The 21,208-nt window shown below is 49.2% G+C and overlaps 9 protein-coding genes across 9 annotated transcripts, besides 1 other annotated feature; 3 read left to right on the top strand and 6 right to left on the bottom strand.

Moving 5' to 3' along the window:
• Positions 1–804: 804 nt before the first annotated feature.
• NFIA_032770 (uncharacterized protein) lies at positions 805–1,035 on the bottom strand (the record flags this gene model as incomplete). The annotated part of the gene is made up of 1 exon (XM_001265608.1): positions 805–1,035. One exon carries the CDS (start codon positions 1,033–1,035, stop codon positions 805–807), a length of 231 nt encoding a protein of 76 aa, XP_001265609.1.
• Positions 1,036–2,302: 1,267 nt separating this feature from the next.
• Positions 2,303–3,164, bottom strand: NFIA_032760 (GNAT family N-acetyltransferase; the record flags this gene model as incomplete). Its single annotated transcript, XM_001265607.1, has 3 exons — positions 2,303–2,689; positions 2,737–3,039; positions 3,093–3,164. The coding sequence occupies 3 exons, from the start codon at positions 3,162–3,164 to the stop codon at positions 2,303–2,305; spliced, it is 762 nt and encodes a 253-aa protein (XP_001265608.1).
• A 580-nt stretch (positions 3,165–3,744) lies between these two features.
• On the bottom strand, positions 3,745–6,039 carry NFIA_032750 (uncharacterized protein; the record flags this gene model as incomplete). Its single annotated transcript, XM_001265606.1, has 12 exons — positions 3,745–3,941; positions 3,996–4,140; positions 4,206–4,386; positions 4,436–4,453; positions 4,504–4,601; positions 4,661–4,760; positions 4,816–4,943; positions 4,975–5,104; positions 5,155–5,225; positions 5,276–5,320; positions 5,370–5,934; positions 5,984–6,039. The coding sequence occupies 12 exons, from the start codon at positions 6,037–6,039 to the stop codon at positions 3,745–3,747; spliced, it is 1,734 nt and encodes a 577-aa protein (XP_001265607.1).
• Positions 4,946–4,996: a microsatellite.
• A 634-nt stretch (positions 6,040–6,673) lies between the features above and the next one.
• NFIA_032740 (uncharacterized protein) lies at positions 6,674–7,724 on the top strand (the record flags this gene model as incomplete). The annotated part of the gene is made up of 2 exons (XM_001265605.1): positions 6,674–7,220; positions 7,282–7,724. The coding sequence occupies 2 exons, from the start codon at positions 6,674–6,676 to the stop codon at positions 7,722–7,724; spliced, it is 990 nt and encodes a 329-aa protein (XP_001265606.1).
• Positions 7,725–9,495: 1,771 nt separating this feature from the next.
• NFIA_032730 (isocitrate lyase/PEP mutase family protein) lies at positions 9,496–10,579 on the bottom strand (the record flags this gene model as incomplete). Its single annotated transcript, XM_001265604.1, has 3 exons — positions 9,496–10,118; positions 10,166–10,313; positions 10,370–10,579. The coding sequence occupies 3 exons, from the start codon at positions 10,577–10,579 to the stop codon at positions 9,496–9,498; spliced, it is 981 nt and encodes a 326-aa protein (XP_001265605.1).
• Positions 10,580–11,919: 1,340 nt separating this feature from the next.
• On the top strand, positions 11,920–12,775 carry NFIA_032720 (YoaK family protein; the record flags this gene model as incomplete). Its single annotated transcript, XM_001265603.1, has 2 exons — positions 11,920–12,052; positions 12,162–12,775. 2 exons carry the CDS (start codon positions 11,920–11,922, stop codon positions 12,773–12,775), a joined length of 747 nt encoding a protein of 248 aa, XP_001265604.1.
• A 51-nt stretch (positions 12,776–12,826) lies between these two features.
• On the bottom strand, positions 12,827–13,799 carry NFIA_032710 (uncharacterized protein; the record flags this gene model as incomplete). The annotated part of the gene is made up of 2 exons (XM_001265602.1): positions 12,827–13,531; positions 13,587–13,799. 2 exons carry the CDS (start codon positions 13,797–13,799, stop codon positions 12,827–12,829), a joined length of 918 nt encoding a protein of 305 aa, XP_001265603.1.
• Positions 13,800–15,958: 2,159 nt separating this feature from the next.
• On the bottom strand, positions 15,959–17,180 carry NFIA_032700 (putative cellulose-binding GDSL lipase/acylhydrolase; the record flags this gene model as incomplete). Its single annotated transcript, XM_001265601.1, has 4 exons — positions 15,959–16,287; positions 16,339–16,786; positions 16,856–16,961; positions 17,065–17,180. 4 exons carry the CDS (start codon positions 17,178–17,180, stop codon positions 15,959–15,961), a joined length of 999 nt encoding a protein of 332 aa, XP_001265602.1.
• Positions 17,181–19,719: 2,539 nt separating this feature from the next.
• NFIA_032690 (uncharacterized protein) lies at positions 19,720–21,136 on the top strand (the record flags this gene model as incomplete). Its single annotated transcript, XM_001265600.1, has 2 exons — positions 19,720–19,762; positions 19,794–21,136. 2 exons carry the CDS (start codon positions 19,720–19,722, stop codon positions 21,134–21,136), a joined length of 1,386 nt encoding a protein of 461 aa, XP_001265601.1.
• Between the last annotated feature and the right edge of the window lie 72 nt (positions 21,137–21,208).

The raw sequence follows: 21,208 nt of genomic DNA, 5'->3' as shown, positions 1-21,208 counted from the left end.
ACAGAGTGTGTATATCACTCTATTATATAGGAAGCACAGCAATTGTTGATTTATAATCCTGCGAAGTTAGCAATAGTGAGGGGAAATGACGATAGATCCCAGCGGAAAGCGTGCGAATTGTGGAGAATAATGCCATTGCTTATCAATAAATGCCCCGCTTAATCTTATTGCCGGCATATTCATCACAATAAGCAAAAAAAGTCACAATGACCCTGTTCGCATGTCCTGAAATACTGTAGAAGGTCAGCTGGGAAGCGCGGAGCTTGCAGTAACAGTAAACTGGGGTATGCTCATGTAGCTTCAGTCCTATATCAGTCCTATAGAGGAGATCGTAGATCACGAATCGGAAGGAGGCTGCTTCAAGTAGAATCAAGTCCGTCAACTGTAGTTATTGTAGTCAAATTCCATTTATACACATGAAAGACCAGATGCGAGTCGTCCGTAGCGACGACACCCTTGCAGATATCCCTGCTAGTCCTGTCTCAGGTAAGCTTATTGTGACACATCTCCACATGTGTCAGAGCGCCACAAGCATGCTTCTCCTCCGTACACAGAAACGCTCCAAGAGAACAGAATTATCGACTCATTATTAGTTCGATTGTACCAAATTCCAAAGCCCTATATACATAAGTCCACCAAATACCTTCCCCGTGAAAGACGCAAGCCCTTATCGTAGTTCGGGCAGCAACAAAGATATATATCACATCATCCTCCAGACATTATATTATTTCAAAAGCGCCGGCGCAATGGTATCCATAAATTTCCATAAGTCATACAATCCAATGTTCGTTTCGAAGACACAGATCACCGAAGGGCCAGGTACTGAGCAACAGCTTCGCGGTGTACGGCTGCAGCGGTGTAGTCCTTAGCTGGAGACTTTTTGCTTGGAGGCTTAGGATCTGAAGGCGCCTTCTCGGCGGCCTTCAGCTTCAATGACTTTGTGAACATGCCCTTAAGTGTCGAGGCTGTCGAGGACGTTGTGTGGGTTGAGGCGTTGTCGAGGGTGGTGGCGGACTTGAAGGACTTGGGCGACATGTTGACGTGGTTATGTTCTTTGGGACTCGGTGTTTTGTATATTGATTGTGTTTTGAATGATAAGCTAGTGCTCAGTCTCGCAATTATGTATAGAGTCCTTGTATGTCTTGTTGATTTCACGGAGCTCAAGGTAGGCAATTGGGAGATTCACAAGTGGAATGCGATGGATAACAAGTTTGTTTGATTCTTGATGTAGATGCTTGGTAGATGATAGCTCTTAACAGAGATATCTGGCTCTTTATATACATCTTTCCTCCCTCAAGGCAGAATATCAATACACTCATCTCCGTGGATGACAAACTCTCCAAATATGACAAACACAAGGAATGACGCAAATCCAAAGTCTAGACACAATGCTTGAATAATAGGCAGAATCACCTGCAAATGCTGCAAACCAGTCATAATGGAGTCATCGGGGCCTCAGTTTGGCATAGTGCCTCGTATCTGGTCCACTGGTGCTGCTGGTGGCTCGATGCCGAGCTTCAAGGGCGTGTCAAAGTGTTAATTTTGAATGGTTGAGAAACAACCCCGAGAGATGTCCGAGATCGGTGAAGGTGACTCAGGCTGCAAGGCGAGTTAAAATACGAGGATTATTATTAAGTCCAAGGGTCTAGTCAATCTACTCCGCAGCTTGTGGAATTTGTATGGCTTCGGAGTTCGGATACGGAGTACGGAGTACAGTATGGCTCCGCATCTTTGCATTTCTTTGAATATCGACATGGACTTATTATTAGCTCTTGAATAGTCTGTTTAGCCAAGGAGAATCGAGTTGCTTCAAACTAGCCAAGCGATAGTTTCTTTGGGGTGTCATTGTTGGTAGGCCACACCAGACTCCATGTATCTATCCCCGTACTCATTGGGCAGTGCATGCATGACTCAATATTCGGCATCCGTCCGAAGACTAGTGCCTACTGCCAATGTCTCGATACGTTCCCCGAATACGATCCTTGGCCGAGCTGGCCAATACGCTGATCGATTAAAAGCCTCAAGCTTTTCATCATGCGTGTTCTTCGACAGCGGTTTCGGAAGCTGTTGAGTCAAATTGACCAACAAATACAATGGTTGCGACTTGAGCTTGTTAAACAGACTTCATTGATAAGTAGCAGCCTGCCTGCGAAGACGCCATGCCTCATTGACTGTCTCAATGACACAAGGTGGTGCATGTGGCTTGCTAGACTTTGAATTCCACAATCATTGCATAGGAGCAAAAAAGGAGTTCCCAAGAGAGGAGTTGATTAGCCCGACGTTCTTGGTCTCACGTTACAAGCTAGGCATATTTCTGCGAGAGAGCATGCAGTCTCTCCCTCGCTCCATTCTCCCAGTCATCCCAACATAAACTCAACATCGCCGAGTGACGGCCCGGCCCAAGCTTTTTCTGACCGGTTGGGTCCAACCTAGGCATTTTGTCATCAATGACCCCGCTCTCAATTCCCTTCTTGCCCTCTGGTAACTCTCGCTGCCAGCGAATGATGCCCTCGAGCTGGAAACCGAGGCGCTGAGCCGCGGCAATCGAGGCCTGATTGGTGCTGAAGGCCTGCCATTGGACGCGTCGGAGATGGAGTCCATTAGGTGGAGGATCCAACATATGGTCCAGAAGCAGTGTGTGAGCTGCTGTTCCGACAAACGTTCGATGGAACCGTGGAAGAATCACGACCTATGGGGATGAGTACGTTTACAACACAAGTAAGGAAGAATACCTACATGTCCCACCTCGACAACAGAGTTATCTGGATCCGCCCTGATCAGGCCGGTGGTACCTGCAAAGGTACCATCTTCCACCTTCAGTTCCTCAAACTGATCGGAGCCAGGCTTTCGCTTTCTGACGATGCCTGCTTTGAGGATGATGGCGAAGATGATCGATTCTTTGGTGGGGCGAATTCGATTGCTATACCACTGGTCATATGCCTCGGGGCTTTCGAACGGTCCATAGGGAAGATATTGGAAGATTTCGGGGGTTTCGGAAGACAACTTCACGTATGTCGCTGCCAGCTCCTCGAAATTAGACTACAACTGTGAGGTTAGTGGTCGTAACAGGTTGAGAAATAGCGAGCTATTACATCAAATGGAACTAGCCGGAGACGGTCATTCTCCAGTTTTGAAAGGTCTAGGGGAAAGTAGAAATTGTCCATGCTGAAGTATTCGACAGCGTACTCTCAGACTCGATCAAGATCTTATAAGAGTTAGTCCGTTGTACTGTCTGCTGCTGTAGTTGGGAAAATAGGCAGTTTCAATTGTTCCGCTTTACCAGACGTTCTGACTCATAGGGCTGCCAATGGTCTCGAATTGATCAGATGAAGGAAGGAAAAAGCATCTGATGGCCAACGGGCTTTTCTAGGCCGAAAAGTCTTGGCATCCTGACGAGATGGATGGCTGCTCGTATTATTGAAAGTACGTTTATGTCTGCTTATGGTCTACTCGCTTTAGACTGCAAAATTGTCATTTAAGCAGCATGCTACATCGGAGCCTCTACTCTGCTTGTAATATCAAATTGACGCCATGGAACTCGACCGTCGTGACTTGCACTGCTAACTTCAAAAACCAAGAATCATAGAAGAGTGAAACAAATTGCCAAATTATGCCCATAAGACCCCAAATATGATGCGCACCCTTTGTAAGTTGCAAATCAATGGTGACTGTAGACCGAAGAACGAATCTCGGTGAATGTGGCGAGCATCAAGGCGACGCTGCAAATAACAACAAGACCACAGCTTAATACTTGGCCTGCACTGATCCATAAGACACGCCGTTGAACTCAAGATCAAACAAAATAGACGCTGAAGTAGGTGTCATGGCAATCTCGAAAGCAACTTCGTAATACTTCTGCCCCGAGGAATTGGTGCAACTGTGGAATAAGTACGGTGGAATTGCGCTGAGGTCTGCCTCCAAAGTGCAGACCTTGAAGACGCCTTGACTATGAAGTTAGCAAATAAGCAGCAGAAATTGGGTTGGTTCCGTCGTACCTTCAGTGAGGTGGTCTGGTGCTTTATCAAGGTTGCAAATGTACAGCGACTGGCTGACCTTTTTTAATTGCTTCATGCAACTCGCCTCAGAGATGTCCTGGTGCCGGCTCATTCGGATTGGTTCGTCTTCGGAGATAGGCTTTCCCTGGAGTAAGAGGAATTATTGGACATCCGAGTAGAGAACAATTGGGACCTGCTGCACGTCCTCACCTTTTCAATATACCACTTCATGCGATCGGCTACGTACGACATTTCGGTCATTGCGTCCCAATATTTGTCCCTTGCGTTATGCACCCGTGGATTGTATTCTTCCTCGAATGTAACCCCGTAGTGGCATCGAGCAATGCGCTGTCCAACCTGATTTCCTCCTAGCCCTCGGAATACAGCGCCACTGAAGCCTTGTTAGGGAAAAACTTATAGCAGATGAATGGGATACATACCGAACAACAGCAGACCATCTGTGACAGGTGTCAGTAAGTGAGATTTCTCATTATACAGGAAGACTCACGCATTAGGGGGCTGCATCACAGTCACATTGATCACAGCGGATTGCAGACGGCGGAAGAGATACTCGGAAGAACCAAAACCTCCCACCAAAAGGATAGCCTATGTATCATCACTTGTAAATGCTCTAAGGTCAAAGATGTCTGTTCGTGGCCGCTCACCTTGGTCTGCATTCCAGCCATGGATACTTGTAGCATCTGTTCCTGCACCAGATTCTCAATGTCATCGACGACAGGAAGAAATATGCCCCCGACATTCTCCCTACTTGTGATCAGCCTGTCTATATAGGTAGGATACTGACGAGGTCTTGACTAACTTTGACATAGTCAAGAATCCACCCTCTAGCCCTATCTCTCGCTTGTCACTGACACCGTTCAAAGGCACAGAATAGGCCACTTCAGAGTATCCGTCATCGTCTTCAATCAAGGCACCAGCAAAATTTGGCTTTACAAAGTCTTGCCAGTAGTTCATTTACAAAGTCTTGCCAGTAGTTCATTGCTGTCTCCCGGGTCTTATGGGATAGCCTTTGGTATGTTTTCTCCCCGAGGAGTCCGGCCAGATAGTTTTCAAACCGCTTGTCGAGAAGAACAGATCCGCAAATGGCCCTAAGTTCAGCCAGTGAGCATTGTGCCATGGTGGATTTCCAGTGGTGAACATACCAGTTCCCTGAGTGACCTCCATCAATTCAAGGGGTTCAACACTCTTCACGCAGTAGGAGATCAAGTCCTGCTTAGGTAAATATCGTCTTGTCCATTGCCGTCTTGGATATTACGTACCACTGTACCACCACCCGCGTCGCATATTATGACCACGTCGCCGTCCTGATTGATGATCAGTCTGATGTTTGGTTGTCTTTGGGATCGCGCTTACCTTGAGTGTATCGAGCTGACTTGCGTTCAGACAAGAGAGAGCTGCTGCTTCGGGTTCGGACACCAGGATCACATCGAGCGCAGAAATACCGGCATCAGTCGCTGCGGTCAAAGTCATGTTCTTCGCTTTGTCAGTCCAAACAGCCGGAACCGTAAGTACATATGTAATTTCCATGCCGTCCAAGGCCTTTCCGAATCGTCGACGGAGCGTTTCCTTTGCCGAATCCACAAGAAGCTGAAGGCAATCCCGAGCGATGTCAAGTGGCTTCTTGTCATACTTTGTCAATAAGTCCTTGGACTGTACCGCAGGTGTGTAGTCGATCTCTTGAGTCGAGTCAAGTAGGAGCTTGACACCACGAATGATCTCGCCAAACATTGGTGTTTGATAACCCCAGAAAAACTTTCCGTTCTCGTATGATATAGTTGTAGGTACTTTGGGCGTCGTTCCTGGTAGTGTGAGCTCCTGAGAGCTGGATTTGGAAACGTCGGACTCACTGTTTCTAGCCCCGGGCCAGGATTTGATCACCTCGACCTCCTCAGGGGAGGACTGAAGAGCCCAGGCGACCCTAGTTAAGTCAGCATCATAAACAGTAGAAGGAATCGGGACATATTTACCCACTATAGGTGGTGCCAAAGTCAATACCCACGACAATACGCGGGCCTCCGGCCATTGTAGGAGTCTGAGGTCGTCTTCGAGGGCAAGGGATAGGAGAAAACAAGACAACGGGAGGTTCAGCTCTGCAGAGCAGCTCCGTATGGGAGAAGTAATATAACACTGGGGTTGAGATAAGGCGTGACTCAGAAGATGACTGCAGGCGCTTTGATGATTGCTATAAGAAAGTGTGAGAGTGATAACTTTCAAACATACGGAGCATAGAGTGAAAATGCTCCAGAGCTGTAGATAAAAAGGTTAAGTGGCTGTGGTTGATAGTGATCGTTCACTCACAGGTCTCACTTCCTGCTGCTTTGCGCCTGAGACAATTCTCACTTAGTTACTCAAATAGCTTGCGTTCTTACCTCTTCTCCATATCCAAAGGGCATAAGCTTTTTACGTCCTCTCGCCCAATCCCCGATATGCTTTCGTGGCTCTCCTCCTTTCGACTTAGCTCTGGAATGAACGATAGGTCTGTGACAGAACGAAGTAAATAACCTCACTTATTCTCCATTTAGCCACGCCGCACAACTGACATTAAAGCAGGGCCCATGCAATCGAGTCCTCAGCAACACCAAGCTCAAGCCAAGAAAGTGCAACATTCGCGCTCACATACAGAGCTCAGTGGCGATCAACCTGTCGTAAACGCAGCGATGGAGACCAGAGTCGCAATGGACGAGGGCAGGTATGCGGCAGAACCCACACATCTTATCAACGGCATCCGTCAACTCCACTCTCTGGTACTAGAGGCAGAGGAAAGATGTCGCAGGCAAAAGGAGGAGAATGAAGAGATGCGTCATAAAGCCTCGAAACTGATACAGCAAAAAGATCAGCACATTGTTGAGCTTACGGACAGATTGAATGACTTGCAGTACCATCCAGACATTCTTGATGATGACGAAGCGACTCAAACTATGGTCAATCTCAGCCACGAACTGGACGTTTGGGTTAAGGGCAGCTTCAGGAACCCGGACCTTCTTGAAAATCTCCCACGGCTGGAACTGGTCCATATGGTGTACAGCCCACTACCTCTGGAAACAATCGACAACTCGCGGAATACGCATCAAAAGTGGGCTTTTATCCGGGCATTCGTCACGTCATATCTCTTCTACTATTTCTTTGACCCGTACATCGTCGGAGTCAGGAAGCCGGACACTGAGTATAGCCTGACTACCATAGAGTCGGAGGTTTTTGACAAGTGTATGTTCCCCCTCCAGCAGTATATTATTATTCTAACTTCTGCTGACCATTGCTTGTCCAGGCCCAGGTCATGTGGCTGGCAACTGGCGCTCAGCAACCAGTATGGCCATCCAATCTTTCGTCAAAGGATATCTGGAAGACGCGGCCATGAATTGCATGAGAGAAATCGAGCAACTCGGCTCTTGTGCATCTGCCGATCCCGGAGTAAGAGAAAAGAAGCTATATGAGCTTATTCAAAGCTGTGTGCGCTTCAAGCGCCGCCTTGAGCGACAGCCAGCCCAATATAGATTCTCGCATGCCTCCTCAGGTGACAAATTCATATCTGGGACAATGCAAAGCGTAACAGGAGAAGAAGGAGAAGGCGCTGTCGTGGATTTCTGTCTATGGCCTGGATTATGGAAGGGCGACGTTCTCCTCTACCCTGAGACGGTCTGGAGCAGGATGGATGAATCTTCCGTGGAAGACTATCCCAGGAATAGAAACAGCTCCCATCCCTCAATATGAGGCTGATGTCCGTAGCCAGATCCAGGGATCCCCTCGCATTCACTTGCAAACCCATCGTGTCGTTCAATAATCTTCGGCCTTCTACGGAATTTACTTTTTGTGAAAAGCTTCAGATTCCTGGGATGTTTCATGCGCTTATCTGATATCTTCGTTGTGTTCCTGTATTGTCCCTGGTCTTCCAGGAAGCATGCATTCTCTGGCTCTTTGGGTATTGGAGCAATTGATGTATCTTAACGTTCTGTTTTCCCTGCGCCCAGCACGCATTTGCTGCGTCGCATAGGCATCGCACTCGCCAGTGTATCCCTGTTTGCTTGTTCTTGCATTTCAATGAATCACAGAAGAGAGTCGAGATCGATACCACAGGCGGATAATCACAAAATATGAAACCTTCAGATCTGCATAATTACTTCTCTATTTAATACTTACCGCCATTACGTCCCAAGCTACCTGCATACTTGATGGTATCCACATGGTTATCCTCAGGCTGGGGGATACAGCGGATCAACTCATTCTCATGGTGTCATTCAAATATCTCCTCCAACACGTCGTCGTAGTCATGGACTAGCGTCGTTATGTCCCCATTGGCGCGGTTTGCCGCTTATTCTCGCAGTTCGTCGCGCGGCACCCGAGCACCGAGATTGATATCAGAGGTATACCAATCACGGAATATGAAGCCTTCTGACATGCATAATAATGTCCCTAGTTCGTAATCCTTCCGGATCCTTCCACTATCTCATTGGGGTGAAGTCAAGGTCAGTAATCTAGTGCTAGCCTCACGTAGTTAGTCTTCCGAGGCAAATGAGAACCGGCTTCTGTGCCCTGGAAAACGTGGGCCTAACCCTGTAGATTTTGAATAGCGGTATCCATTTATGGAGGGAGGACGAGTTCTGAATGGCCGATATTGCCTGTTCTTACGGGCCTTGGCTGGCTGAACAGTGCGTGTTGGTCTGGTAGTATTAATCGCTCCTTTACCCCCCGAGGTGTCAACCCTCCCTGCCTGCTGTAGTAGTTTTGTTCCTGCAAAACTGGTCGGGGAATTGGCTTTTTTACTACACTTAGCGTAACACAGGAGAGGCAAACTGAGGCTCAGCTTGGTTTGAATAGCATTGCTACGATATCAAGTATTTCGAATCTCATGGTACTTGGGAGATGCGCGCCCCTGCTCATGGGAAGGTGGATTCTGCCTCGGTCACCTTAGTGCATCTCAGCTGTGGATCGAAAGTTCAAAAGCAGGGTCATGTCATGGACACGCACGTTTATGGGTTTAATCGATATTCTGACACTGAATCTGTAGAATCAAATCTTACCATCGTGAGGAGCATTTCTCCACCAATTGAGCCTTCAGACGTATTTTCGGCTACTTAGGGGTCCAAGACTCACAAGCAGCTAAGTCTCATGGCAATTGACTCACTTTCTGTTGACGGAACAGAAATTAAACCTATCCAACGCTGACCCGAAATGGACCGAGATGATCTCGGCATCCGGATTGGATCTACGCTGGCTAGGTCAACGAGTGGTCAGCACTAAGCGAACGCTTGTTCTCTCTTAAGATACATATCTTATTGGCTATCTGGATATTAACTGCATTCACAGCCACCGTGTAATATACTTTGTGCTCTTTATTATGTGTGCTCTGAAAAATTCCTTGATTCTAAACTAATGCTAAATGGTGGACTGAGACGTAGGAAACAAGAGTAAGTAGAAGTATGAAATAGGAAAATGCGGAAAACAAATCCAAAAGTAAAATAAGGGAAAGAAAAAAAAAGGAAAATCAGACGCCGTTCGTAAACCCATCGCCACCAGCTTCTGTGTCAATCCTCATCGAATCCATCAACCCGCACACCTCGAACAGCTTCTTGGGCCCGAGACCCTCAGGGATACCCGTGATCCCCTCGTTCTTCAACCGCTCCAGGGCAGACCTGATGCCGAGATAAGCAGGGGCCAACGACGCAAACGAGAAGATCATAATCCGGAACCCCATGTCCTTAGCCTCCTTGGTCGTAATCACCGGGCCGGCCCCGTTCTCAACCATGTTGAGCAGCAACGGCCACGGCGCCAGGTCCTGGACCGCCTGGCGCGCCATCTCCTTGGAGGTGAATCCCTCCAATAGACCCACATCCGCACCGATGTCCCGCGCCGCCTTCAGACGCCGGATGCACTCGTCGTAGCCGTGCTGCTGGAGGGCGTCAGTGCGCGCAATCAGCACGATATCTGAGCGGAGGCGGTCCTTGGTTTGCTTTGCGGCTCGGATCCGGGTCAGGTACTCGTCCATGGACACGACTTTCTTGCCTGCGAGATGGCCGCATCGCTTGTTCTGGATTTGGTCTTCGATGTGGAAACCGGCTACGCCGGCTTGGATGTATTGCTGGACGGATTTCGCAACCATGAGGGGGCCTGGTGTGGTTAGTCTAAGCAGTTGAAGAGGGGTGGGGAATACATACCTCCGTACCCAGTGTCCATGTCGGCAATCAGAGGAGGACCAAAGGGGTCCAGGTTCGCAATCATCTCTGCATTGGTTCTCATGTCGTAGAGCTGGGCCAGCCCGAGATCCGCCATTCCGAGTCGAGAGGCGGTTGTTCCCGCACCAGTCTACAAGATCAGCATTTGCACTGAAGGTGATGTGAAAGATGTGATAGTATGCATACCATGTAGAGGGCCCTGAAGCCAAGTTGCATGGCAATCCGTGCGGACAGGCCATCGTAAACTCCCGGGCAGACAATCAGCTCGTCAGTATCACGAAGATATTTGCGGAGCTTAGTAGCACCGGCAATCATGTACAGGCTGATTGTGGGTTCACGGCTTTCTCCGTTGACCTCGTAGAAGCCGTCCTTCTCTACAGTGATGGTGATGCTCATGTTGACAAAGTCCCGAGAAGATAGTGGTGTTGAGAGGTTGGGAGGATAGTTGGTGAAGACTGTAATCTGGTCTGACTAGACCCGTCCTTTTATAACCTCATTTCTCTCACAATCGCCTTCGGCGCAATTTCTCCCCGTCGGACGTGACCCTCGTCGAGCATCTCTCGTCATCGCAGCTGACACTGCTGGATAACACCCTCCATGTCGGCTCGTAGCAACCACCTCGGCCATATCGAACCATATCCGTCTTGCGTATCATCTATATTAGCTTCGCTTGGCGGCTGACGACGCAGGCGCGCCCAAAATGCAGACGTGATTCTGGATGGTTCATCGACGCCCTTAACGATCCAGTAAGACGAACAACGCGACTGAGAAGGATCATTCACAACAAAATCGGATTCCGGGCCGACAGATATCAGCCAACGAGGATCCCTCTTTGAAGAAGACCCCGGCTCAGGAATCCTTATTGTAGCTAGCGTGATACAGCATAGCCACAAAGTTCGCAGGCCAAGCGAATGCCATGCGTCTGCATTCGACGCGCTTATAGGAAGAAAAAGCCCGTGAAGAAGTTGGTCTGCAATCTGGACGTGCTATTGACCAGCGACGGTCGCCATTCAAGCTCTTGGTTTTGTCAAAGGTGGCGCTTTTTGGATTTCGGACCGTGTAAATCATCCACGTCTTAGACGTAATCGAAAGCTTCATTCCCAGCATACCCCGAGCAAAAGTAAAGACTCCCAAAGAGGGGAAAATACAGTATCATACTGCTAGACAAACGCCTTGGAGGCTGTAAAACTGTGTTAGGTAGTAACAAGTTGAACGTGCTGGATCTTGCGAAACACAATCCCGGACTCATTGTGGGAAGAACCCGCTTTGGTGAACTGCAGAACATGTCAATTCGGCAATTCAAGGTGGTCTCTGGCCTCTGCGAGTGCACCGAATCACCCCGAGGTCAACATCACCTTCTGATGCACAGATCCTCCGGCGTCGCTTAGCCAAGCCACTTGGCACTAGGGATGCAGTCTCGGCGCCATCGTCACGCCGCTCATTGACCAGCTCGAATAGTTTGAGAAGATTATGATCTGATAATCATGCCGGAATCCGAAAGGAATGTTGCATCGATTGGCCTGGACCGACTGGCCCGGATTGATATCGGGTAAATCCGTGCTAATCTCCCTGCATAATGCTGCGGACAACCAGGGTCTTAATCCAGCCCGGGGAGAAAATCTCACATTGACACGAGGTGAATTGGAATTGTCGTTTTGAGGATATCCTACGGTCTCCCACTTTCTCACTGTTGCAATCTCGTTCCTCGCTGCGCTCTCATCAAGAAACCCGTCACAATGTCCACCTCGTCGGACTCCAAGAAAAGCGTCGCTGGTTTCTTCAAAACAGACATCAATGCCAAACACGCAGAGGTGCTCCTGTATGGGTGCTGTCTGAGCTCTGGTCTTGTGGATAGCACACTCTACAATGGTAAGTAGGCCCGTCATCCCCCGTACCCTACAACTAATGATTGCGCAGCCTACAACACGTTCGTCTCGATGCAAACGGGTAAGTCAATCGAACCATGTCACGAACGCAGCTCATCATCAAGGAAACACCATTTTCGTCGGCCTGGGCGCTTCAAACCAGAACCTTAAGCCATACGGCTGGGCGCGCTCTCTCACCTCGATCGGATGCTTCGTCATCGGCTGCTTTCTCTTCGCCCGGCTGAGCCGTCTTCTCGGACCGAAACGCAGAGTGACACTAGTCCTCTCTTTCTTTCTACAGGTCGCTATGCTGGTAATCACTGCTTCCTTGGTACAAAGCGGCGTGATAGCTGGAATCCCCTCGGACCCTGCTTCGAGCGAGACCCATTGGAGCCAGGAAGCGCCTATCGTGCTCTTGAGTATCCAGTCTGCAGGTCAGATCGTCGCTAGTCGGGCGTTGGGGTTCAACGAGATCCCTACTGTGGTCATTACCAGTCTTCTCTGTGATCTTGTGTCGGATCCAAAGCTGTTTCTCCTTCGCAACGAGAAGCGGGATCGACGAGTGGTGGCGTTCGTTCTGACACTGATCGGTGCAATTGCTGGAGGATGGATCACCAAGGCGACACACGATATCTCGCCTGTGCTGTGGATGGCTGCTGGACTAAAGCTGATAATTTCTGTTTCCTGGATATTCTGGAGAGAGAACGAGGGGGAAAGTGCAGTATAACTCATATTGGCTAGGACAACGGCAATCTGAATGAACTGATAGATCATAGAATTACGCAACCCAGATATTCTGCTCCTGGCCATACCCATACGCAATAAACGAGTCCCGGAAATACTTCTCCAGCACCACCTGCTCATACGATAGATCGTCCACGCAGTAGTCACCCCCCGTAGGCCCGATATGCGAGCAGTGTATATCCGGCCGGTACTTGACCATAAGCTCATGCACCTCGCGACAAAGCAGGGTATCTCGGCCCAGCTCGAAAGCCTGTCCGAAGCGCGTCTTGTTGGTCAGGAAATCCATGCAGGCGTCCCGACTCTCGTATTGCTGGTTCTCCCCCTTACAGTTATCCTCGTGTGTCTGGCAGATTGCGTCTGCTAGTCGCTGCGTAAGCGCTGCCCGCACCACGGCCGGGTCGGTGGTATTCATCCTCGCGGCTTGCGCTTTGAGCAGCGCGTCGAGGAGGGGCCCGAACCACCGGAATGTGGCGTCGTACTGCACAATCTTCTTCTGCGCGTCCCATTCGATCCAGGTGTCGATGGTTACCGGGATGATGACGTCGAAGGAGGTCGAGTTGAAGGTGACGACTGTCGTGGCCGAGGCGATGTTGTCGTTGGCTGTGAACTGGGTGATGCTGTATGCGATGGGGACGCCCACGAGACTAAGGTGGTCTGGCTCGGAGAAAAGTCCAAAGATATATTCGTTGTTGAGCTCGCGGCCGTCAAAGGTGCGTGTGATGTCCACTCGACCTTGGACCTGAATCAATATGTCAGAACGGGTTGTGGTTCCATCGGTGCTAAGCAGGAAATACATCTTCGGCAAAGACAGAGTCATCCGTGGCGTTAATCTGTGCTACGTTCGTCGGGTAGAGAAAGGTATCCCAGAAACTTGTCTCCAGAGACCAGAGCTCGTCAAAGGAGTAGTCCGGCTTGCCGTCGGCATTATGAAGAGGACTCGACGCCGTCGCCAGGCCTGACAGGCAGCAAGCTGCAAAGAAGGCACTCGCAATCGTGTGTGAGTACATCGTTGAGACTAATCTCTGGTTTGGTTTGAGAACATCTTGCGTGTCTCAATTTATACATTTTCTTCTGATTTATGGTGACTGGTGACGGCGACACCCTGGAATGCAGGCATCAACAATACGCCCCGTCGGACTGAGAATGTTGACTGAAAACCCATTACTGGAATCAACGGGATGACCTCTCAGACCCGGAGATATCCAGCAACCCAACCAATCGTCTCGAGAAAAGGAATGGAAATAGTTGCTCTCTCCGATCAGGTATGTGGAACACCCCTTATGATCGACGTTCCTGACTGGCCTATGGCTCGGACCATTCCTTTCACACCCAAAGCGGAGTTTGGTGTCCCTTGCAGGAATCAAAACCTCATTCAAGGACAAGAACAAAGACTTGGATCTTCTCGACTGCCGGGATGCTTGGATGGAGCATCAACTCAATAAGTTTGTGGACGGCGGGAGAGACTGACTGGGTTAAAAAGGTCCTTAAAGGTATGGAAGATCACTTGGTGCCTTCTAGCTTTGAGAACCCACAGGATCAGTTCATGAAGCAGGTTTTTGACACCATCCAACAGCAGCTGCCTTTCCTAGAATTGGCTGCAATGGACTCCTCCGGTTAGGAAATCGATATGGCGTACAGCTCACCTTGATCGAGGGCTCCAGGTAATCCTTGTTCCTTAGTTAATGCTATGGCCATATTTAAATTTCCCTAACTATAGAGTAAGGATCACTCGCAAATAGTGCGTAACAAGTATAAAGCCTTCTCATAACCAGAATAGGACACTTAGGATAACTAGAATGCAATTCATGAGAGATCAAATGTACCTCTGGTACGGTTAGTAGATTTGAAGCTGTATTCCTGATTACTACTTCCAAAAAGCAGCGCAAACCAGAGGTTTTCCCTACTAATACCTCTTTCTTCCCTCATCTTTTTTAGTTTCAAGCTCTCCTCTATTACAGCCTACTATTTCATTACATTTAGACTCTGTGTTATACCATGGCCCAACCAGCAGACTCCAGAGAGCGGAATCCTTCCCTGGATCATTTCTTTCACAACTCCTCTTGAACAGCACCTTGGTCACATCCTGAATTCGATACAGAGCATGAAGAGCACTGGTGTCTGCAGCCCTGGTATCAAGATAGGCAGCGCTCTGCTGTGCAGCTAATCAGTTATACTGATAGCAAAGGGTGGCCCTGGGGCTTCTTCATCTACCGCACAGTTTACACCCCTGAGTCTGATCAGGTCTGGTCTGCCTGTCTAGAGAAAATTAACTACTATGCCCATTGGGAGATTAATCATGTTGATGGTGACCAGTATGCTGAGGCTGAGGACCATGACTTTCCTAAGAGGCTTGTCTGTGAGACATACAAAAATGTTATCCTTGAGGATAAATAATGCTAGGATGGTGCATCAGTTACACAGATTTACAAAGATTTTAAGGACATTATTGCATCTCAAGGGGCTAGAATAGGGGAGGTTGTGCCATAATATATAGTGTGCCTGGTCATTAACCAGCAGTGCTTAAACTTAATTATGGATACTGAGGATCCAGAGGAAAGCAAGCACGGGGGTGGTCTAAGGAAGGGATTTACCCCTATGATTAATCCTATATTTGTACAAGGGAACTTTAATAACTATTTTGGATTTATATAAGTTAATATTGATAGGCTTTAGTGGCTAACAGTAAAGCTAAACTCATTATTTTTAATGAGAGATGTCTGTCCAAGGGTGCAACTAGGTAAGATACTAGTTTATAATGGTGATCTTGGTTATGCAGATGATGATCCCTCATGGCCTGGACCCAGCCAGTAACGCCCATTACTCACCGGTCAATATGTAGAGGGGACTGTCTCGAAAGTACAGAGAAGAAGTGGATGATACTGCCGAATTCTTGATTGAAGAGGTGAGGTTTCATTGTCCAGTCCATACCAATAAGGAATCCGGAAGCCTCTGATCGTGGCAGTGACCCGGGCTAAATGGAAGTCCACTTCATCACCCAGGGATCCAATATCCCTCTACAATTGTTTACCGATCAAGCATTGTTATGCGAGGGGATGAATAGCTTCGGTAAAAACGCGACTGTGTTCGCATCTTTGATCTCAACGGACTATATACAGTGGACCTCCGGCAAAATGATGGCGACATTCATCACCACTCTGAAGGTAGCCTAGAAAAACGACCCCTTCAGCGCAGAAGCCACAGCCTGTGCCGTGAGGTTCTGGATGGCAATGCCAGGGTGGTAGTCATTAAACCACAGACAGCTTGTGCCATCGCTGTTAAAGCAGGTGGCATTGGGCGCACCATAGGCTGTGGGATTATCCAATGCCTTATTGAATGGCGCCTGCGTGTCCACGATTGTCGCTGTGACACCGCTGTTCTTGGACTTGAATTTGGCGAGATATGTCGCGATCAGGTTGTTGTACTTTGCGATCACTGCCGCTTCCGCGGTAGTGGCATCGGTGCCTTGGGAAAGCATGAGTGGGGAGCGGTTGATTGCTGTAAATTATTAGAATCCGTCAGTGATATCAAAACCGAAGCAAGACTTACGAGGAACACCGAGGAGCACGTAGTTCCGCACTCCAGCGTCGTAGAGAATCTGCAGCTGCCCAAAGTAGCTATCCATAATCTTGATGAGAAGTTCGTCAATATTAGACAGCCAGTACGAGTTGCCAACGTCGTTCACGCCCATCCAGACGCCCACGAGACTATTCTCGCTGGTCCACGGCGCATAAGAGGGCTTCGAGGCGATGCTGTTGGTGAACTCGGTGACCTGATCGATGAAGCTAAGGACGGTAGAGGTATATGGAGCAACAAGGCTGGCGTTGGTCGTCGCTCCACCGTAGGCAAAGTTGTATGACAGAGTCAGGGACGTGTTATATTTTGAGACGAGGAATCCGACCCAGTTCAAGCCTCCACTCGTCGTCCATCCTGGCAAAGTAGGGTTCCCGAGGGGATTCGAGGCGGAGGGTTTGGTGCTGTTGATGTTGAATCCGGTCTGCGAGTAGGAGTCGCCACTAGCTTGATGAGTACAAGAACATTCGGTATGAAGCTTAGGGTAACTCACAAAGTGATGAAGTACTTTAGCCCGGTGGGTGTACCGGTGGTCGTTGTTGTGGTCGTTGTGGTTGTTGTAGTACTTGGTGCAGTGCTTGTTCCAGGGAGGCATTGGTCTAAGTGTTGTCAATTAGAATTGATCTATCTTCAATAGTAGGATTTGCAGCAGACGTACAGTACCACGGGTTCCAAACTGTACAGACAGCTCCAGCGACGCACGAGGTAGGGCCCGAGTATCCCTCCCCACCACACTGAGCGTATAATGCTGCTTGGGCATTGGCGTTAAGTACCAGAGCCAAGGAGGCAGTCACTGATACGATTGAAGTGTGCAACATGATGGAAGGCCAAGTGATGAGTACAAGACCGGAAAATGAGAAGAAATTTATACGTGGTCGTTGTTAAACATTGCATCCTGATGAGACTCTCTTCGAAATATATAGACTCAGATGTCTCTGCCTTAAAGCCGCTGAAGAAGACTCATTGGTGGAAAGACGTGTGGCGTCCAATATCTGAGCCTTCAGGATTGCAGTATCCATCGACGTCCGTGATCAAAAGGGTAACGGGCAATCAAATCTCGGCCAGTTCCCCCGACAAGCCGGAACGAGGGGATTCTCCTCGTTTTATCCGTCCAAAATGGCCAGATTATTGGCTGAATGTTTGCATCCGGGGACGAGCTTAGCTTTCTCGGTTTCTTCAGCCATCTCCCCGCAAGTTAGTCTCGGTACCCGTGACGAATGCGGGGACTGACTCGGAGGTATGATATCTGATTCTGCTTCATGGGGATACTTATTTGGTTTTGTGTGAGCCATTTGAGTGTGTTACTATTACAGCAGTGACATGCCTCAAAGCCTTGCTAACTTTCTTGTCAGCAGTGGCTGCCTTTGTGTTAGAAGGTCGAAGGATGAATCAAGTTGTTACTATATGTATCTAGCTCTATAATTACTTCTTATGACTGGAGCTAGGACATGGCCTTTAGAGACGGCGGGACTGACGAGATGCACGCAGAGTAAACAGTGATCTGTTCCTTTTGGAGAAATCGTCCACTGTACCCAACTCAGCCTCTCAGCGAGAACCGTATTGACAATGACGTAGGGGTAGCAGCCGGCTATGCAATCGCTGAATTTCATAAGAGAAAACGTAGAGGGACAGAGTCCAGCAGGTGTTGGCAAAAGCTCACTGTTACAACCCGACTGCCGAAAATGTGCTCTTCTACTGCAACGATAACTTTGGTAATATAGAGTTTACGCAGGCTTGCCGAAATGGGTGCAAAGATGGTGCTCCAGGGAACAGTGATTACTGTGCCAAGTTGGCTTCAAACACTTGGGGGTATAAATTGCAGGATTGCTGTGTCCTTTCAGTGTTCGAGTGCCAGCGATGTATGGTGGAGAATGCCTGCGGAGTGCAGGAGTCCTCATCCTTCAGCCAACGAGTGGCTAGTGGTCAATCATCTCTTCTATAACCGCCCTCATAGCAAGAGCAGAAGGGCAGAATATGATTATGATACCTGAGAATACAGTTAGCCCAATAAGCGACTGTTGTGGCACATATGGTGGCTGTGGTGCACGGCATGGCGCCGCAGGAAGATTGTGAACCTGCAGTGTTTAAAGGCAAACTTATGGTAGATAATCACATACTACAAGGTAGAAGGCGGCTCTTTCCGTACTAGTACCTTTCTACAGGCTTCATCGCTCTGAAAGAAATATGCTTTATATAAGACATACAACTCCACGGCTCAGGCCAAGACGAACACCTGCTCTTCTCCACATTGGCTGGAAGATACCAACCCTATAACGTCGGATTTGAAATAACCTGCGTGGATTATCGGTCCACTAGAACGCTAGAATGGCGAACACACGCATTATTGATAGTGATGTCCTCGATTGGAACGCTTCGAGTGTCTACGTCCGCTCTCCGTTCTGCCACCGAGTGCACCAACACGGCTTTGTAGGCTACAAACCTGGTGTTCGACTTTCCCATTGCGAGAAGCGAGCTGCATCCTACAAATTCCACTTCCCGATCGACCAGCAAAATCGGACAAGTCGCCTATGATTTTGGCAAGTGCAACACATGTTTCGTGGACATCTGTCAAATGGAGGGCCCAAAAGTCTCTTCCGATGACTATGAGCGAAGCAGAGCACGGTCATGCGAAAGAGGAACTCGGAAACTGGAGGTACATTCCGAAGTTTGGGGAGTGCGATTGCTTCAAAGAAAAATACCGTATGCTGCGCAGAAGAATGGCAAAGGATAACACCACTGTCAATGAAGGCATCACCAATCACTCAGAGGTGTCACTTTTATTCGGGCCAGTGTATCATCAGAGGAGATCTGTGTAGACGTGTCAGATATTCCAAGGTCGCCTGAACGAGCCATCTGGCTGATCACGATCTCTGAATCTACCTGTATTGCATACTTCAGCGTTACTTCGATTATTGCATTACCTGTTGAGCCTATTATCAGTTGTCCTTGTAAATTGAGTGTGCAATTCGAGGGATAGCGTACATACTGCATATAGACTTCAGTAAAGCAAGTTTGAATTGACTGATTCATGGCGAGCTAAAGTCAGGCTAGATATACGAGCTCCTGTGGGCAAACTGAATCCTGACCAATCCTGGATGTTTGGCTGTGTTGGATCTGCAGGTAAAGACTTGGCAATGGGCCCATATCGAATGGCTTGGTGGCAATTCTGCAGTTCTAAACGTAAGATTTTAGCTGCCTCCCAATCACACTACTACATATGTCTTGAGTGGATCAAGATCAATGAGACATCGCGGCCCAGAACGCTGAAGGATAAGCGGGGTGTGACCGAGTGAGTGTATTAAAGAGGCTGTCTTTCTCTGAGAAGTCTAGTGAGCAAGCAACTGATAATCAGTAATCATGGTCTGGACTCTACTGCTTGCTGTCCTTCAGGGACACGTTGGTATGTATCCTCATAAACCAAGATGATATAGGTCTGACAAGGTCAGCCTTTGGTCTTGCTGTCACGGCCAGTTCCATCACAATCCGTCCATCACCCACCAGCGAGCCATCGTCGACCAGTGGCCAGTGGCTGATTATCTCAAACACGTCCATCTTCTGGCCCACATACACCGACTACTTCTATGGACCAACAACCGGTCCCGAAGCGCCGGTTGTAACCTGCAATGCGAAATGGGTTGAATATTATGGCCGGTCCACCGGATTACGCTCGCTGGGACCGACAGCCACGAGTATCTCCTATGACCCATATCCAACCAGCGAGGGGGCCTGCAGAACCTCCTCGTCGCTGGAGAGATATTCGGATACTCATACAGGACCTGTGACGACCCTTTGCGACGGTATTCCACGCGCGCTGGGCCCTCGTGAGACCGTGACATCCTACTATCCCGGCACAGGACCCTGCAGCACTTACACCACCACCTTTACGAATACGGTTGAGCTCTACCGGGAGCCGCCAGCGCCCGACTGCGACCTCAACACGCAAGAATGCATTCCGATCTGGTCGACGTATAGGGAACTGTCCAGTTCGTACTACGACACTGTCACAACCGTCACTCCAGGCGACACCAAGAGCCCCATCCCACCCTATAGCTGTCCCTCGACCACACGGTCCTACCCCGAAGACCCCTGCACAAACTGCCACTTTCTCCCCGGCACGGCAACCGTCTTCTACTGGCCTGTGACCACCGCCGGTGGCGACCTATGTCTGCAGAACGGCACCACCATCCCTGCTACACCAACCGGAAACGGCCCCAATACCGCCATAGTCAACGGGCAGACCCTCGTCTCCCCAAGCATCTACGTCTCATTTACCTCCATCTATGCCTGGAGTAACCGGCGCGCCCATCCCGGAAGCCAATGCGGCGACACGCACACCGACACCATCATCGCCGTGGATCCCGCCAGCGTCTCTTCGGTCCGCAACCACCGCAACGCAAAGTACCCCACCATCGGGACTGCGTATCCGTTCAATTTCGCCGAGTTCATGCCCCAGGAAGTGGGCAATTATACCATGCCACTGGTCCCCTGGCCGCAGTACCGAGGAGGATCGCAATGTCCGCTGTACGATCCTTCCTGCACGATGATCCGGGACGATTACATGCCTTTCTTGGATCTTCCCGAGGCCGTACGCCAGATTGATGCGCGGTGGACGGAGTGTGATGCCCACTGGTATATCCCACCTGTGACCCTGGTGCCTTTAACGGGGAATGTGAAGGTTCAATCCACGCCGGCGGCTGAGGCGAATGTCATGGCTGCTATGGCGGTGCCGGAATCGGTGGCGGCTGTGCCTACGCCTGAAGCTACAGGATGGTAGTGATTGGACCATGAGAGCAAACGGGCGAATGAGACTACAAGTGCAAGTGATGTAGTGAGTGAAGGAATGCAT

This window comes from Aspergillus fischeri, genomic scaffold (assembly GCF_000149645.3).
Source record: "Aspergillus fischeri NRRL 181 1099437636247 genomic scaffold, whole genome shotgun sequence".
Taxonomy (NCBI): Eukaryota; Fungi; Ascomycota; class Eurotiomycetes; order Eurotiales; family Aspergillaceae; genus Aspergillus; species Aspergillus fischeri.
Note: the sequence above shows the minus strand (reverse complement) of the source record. Positions and strands in the feature narration are given on the sequence as shown.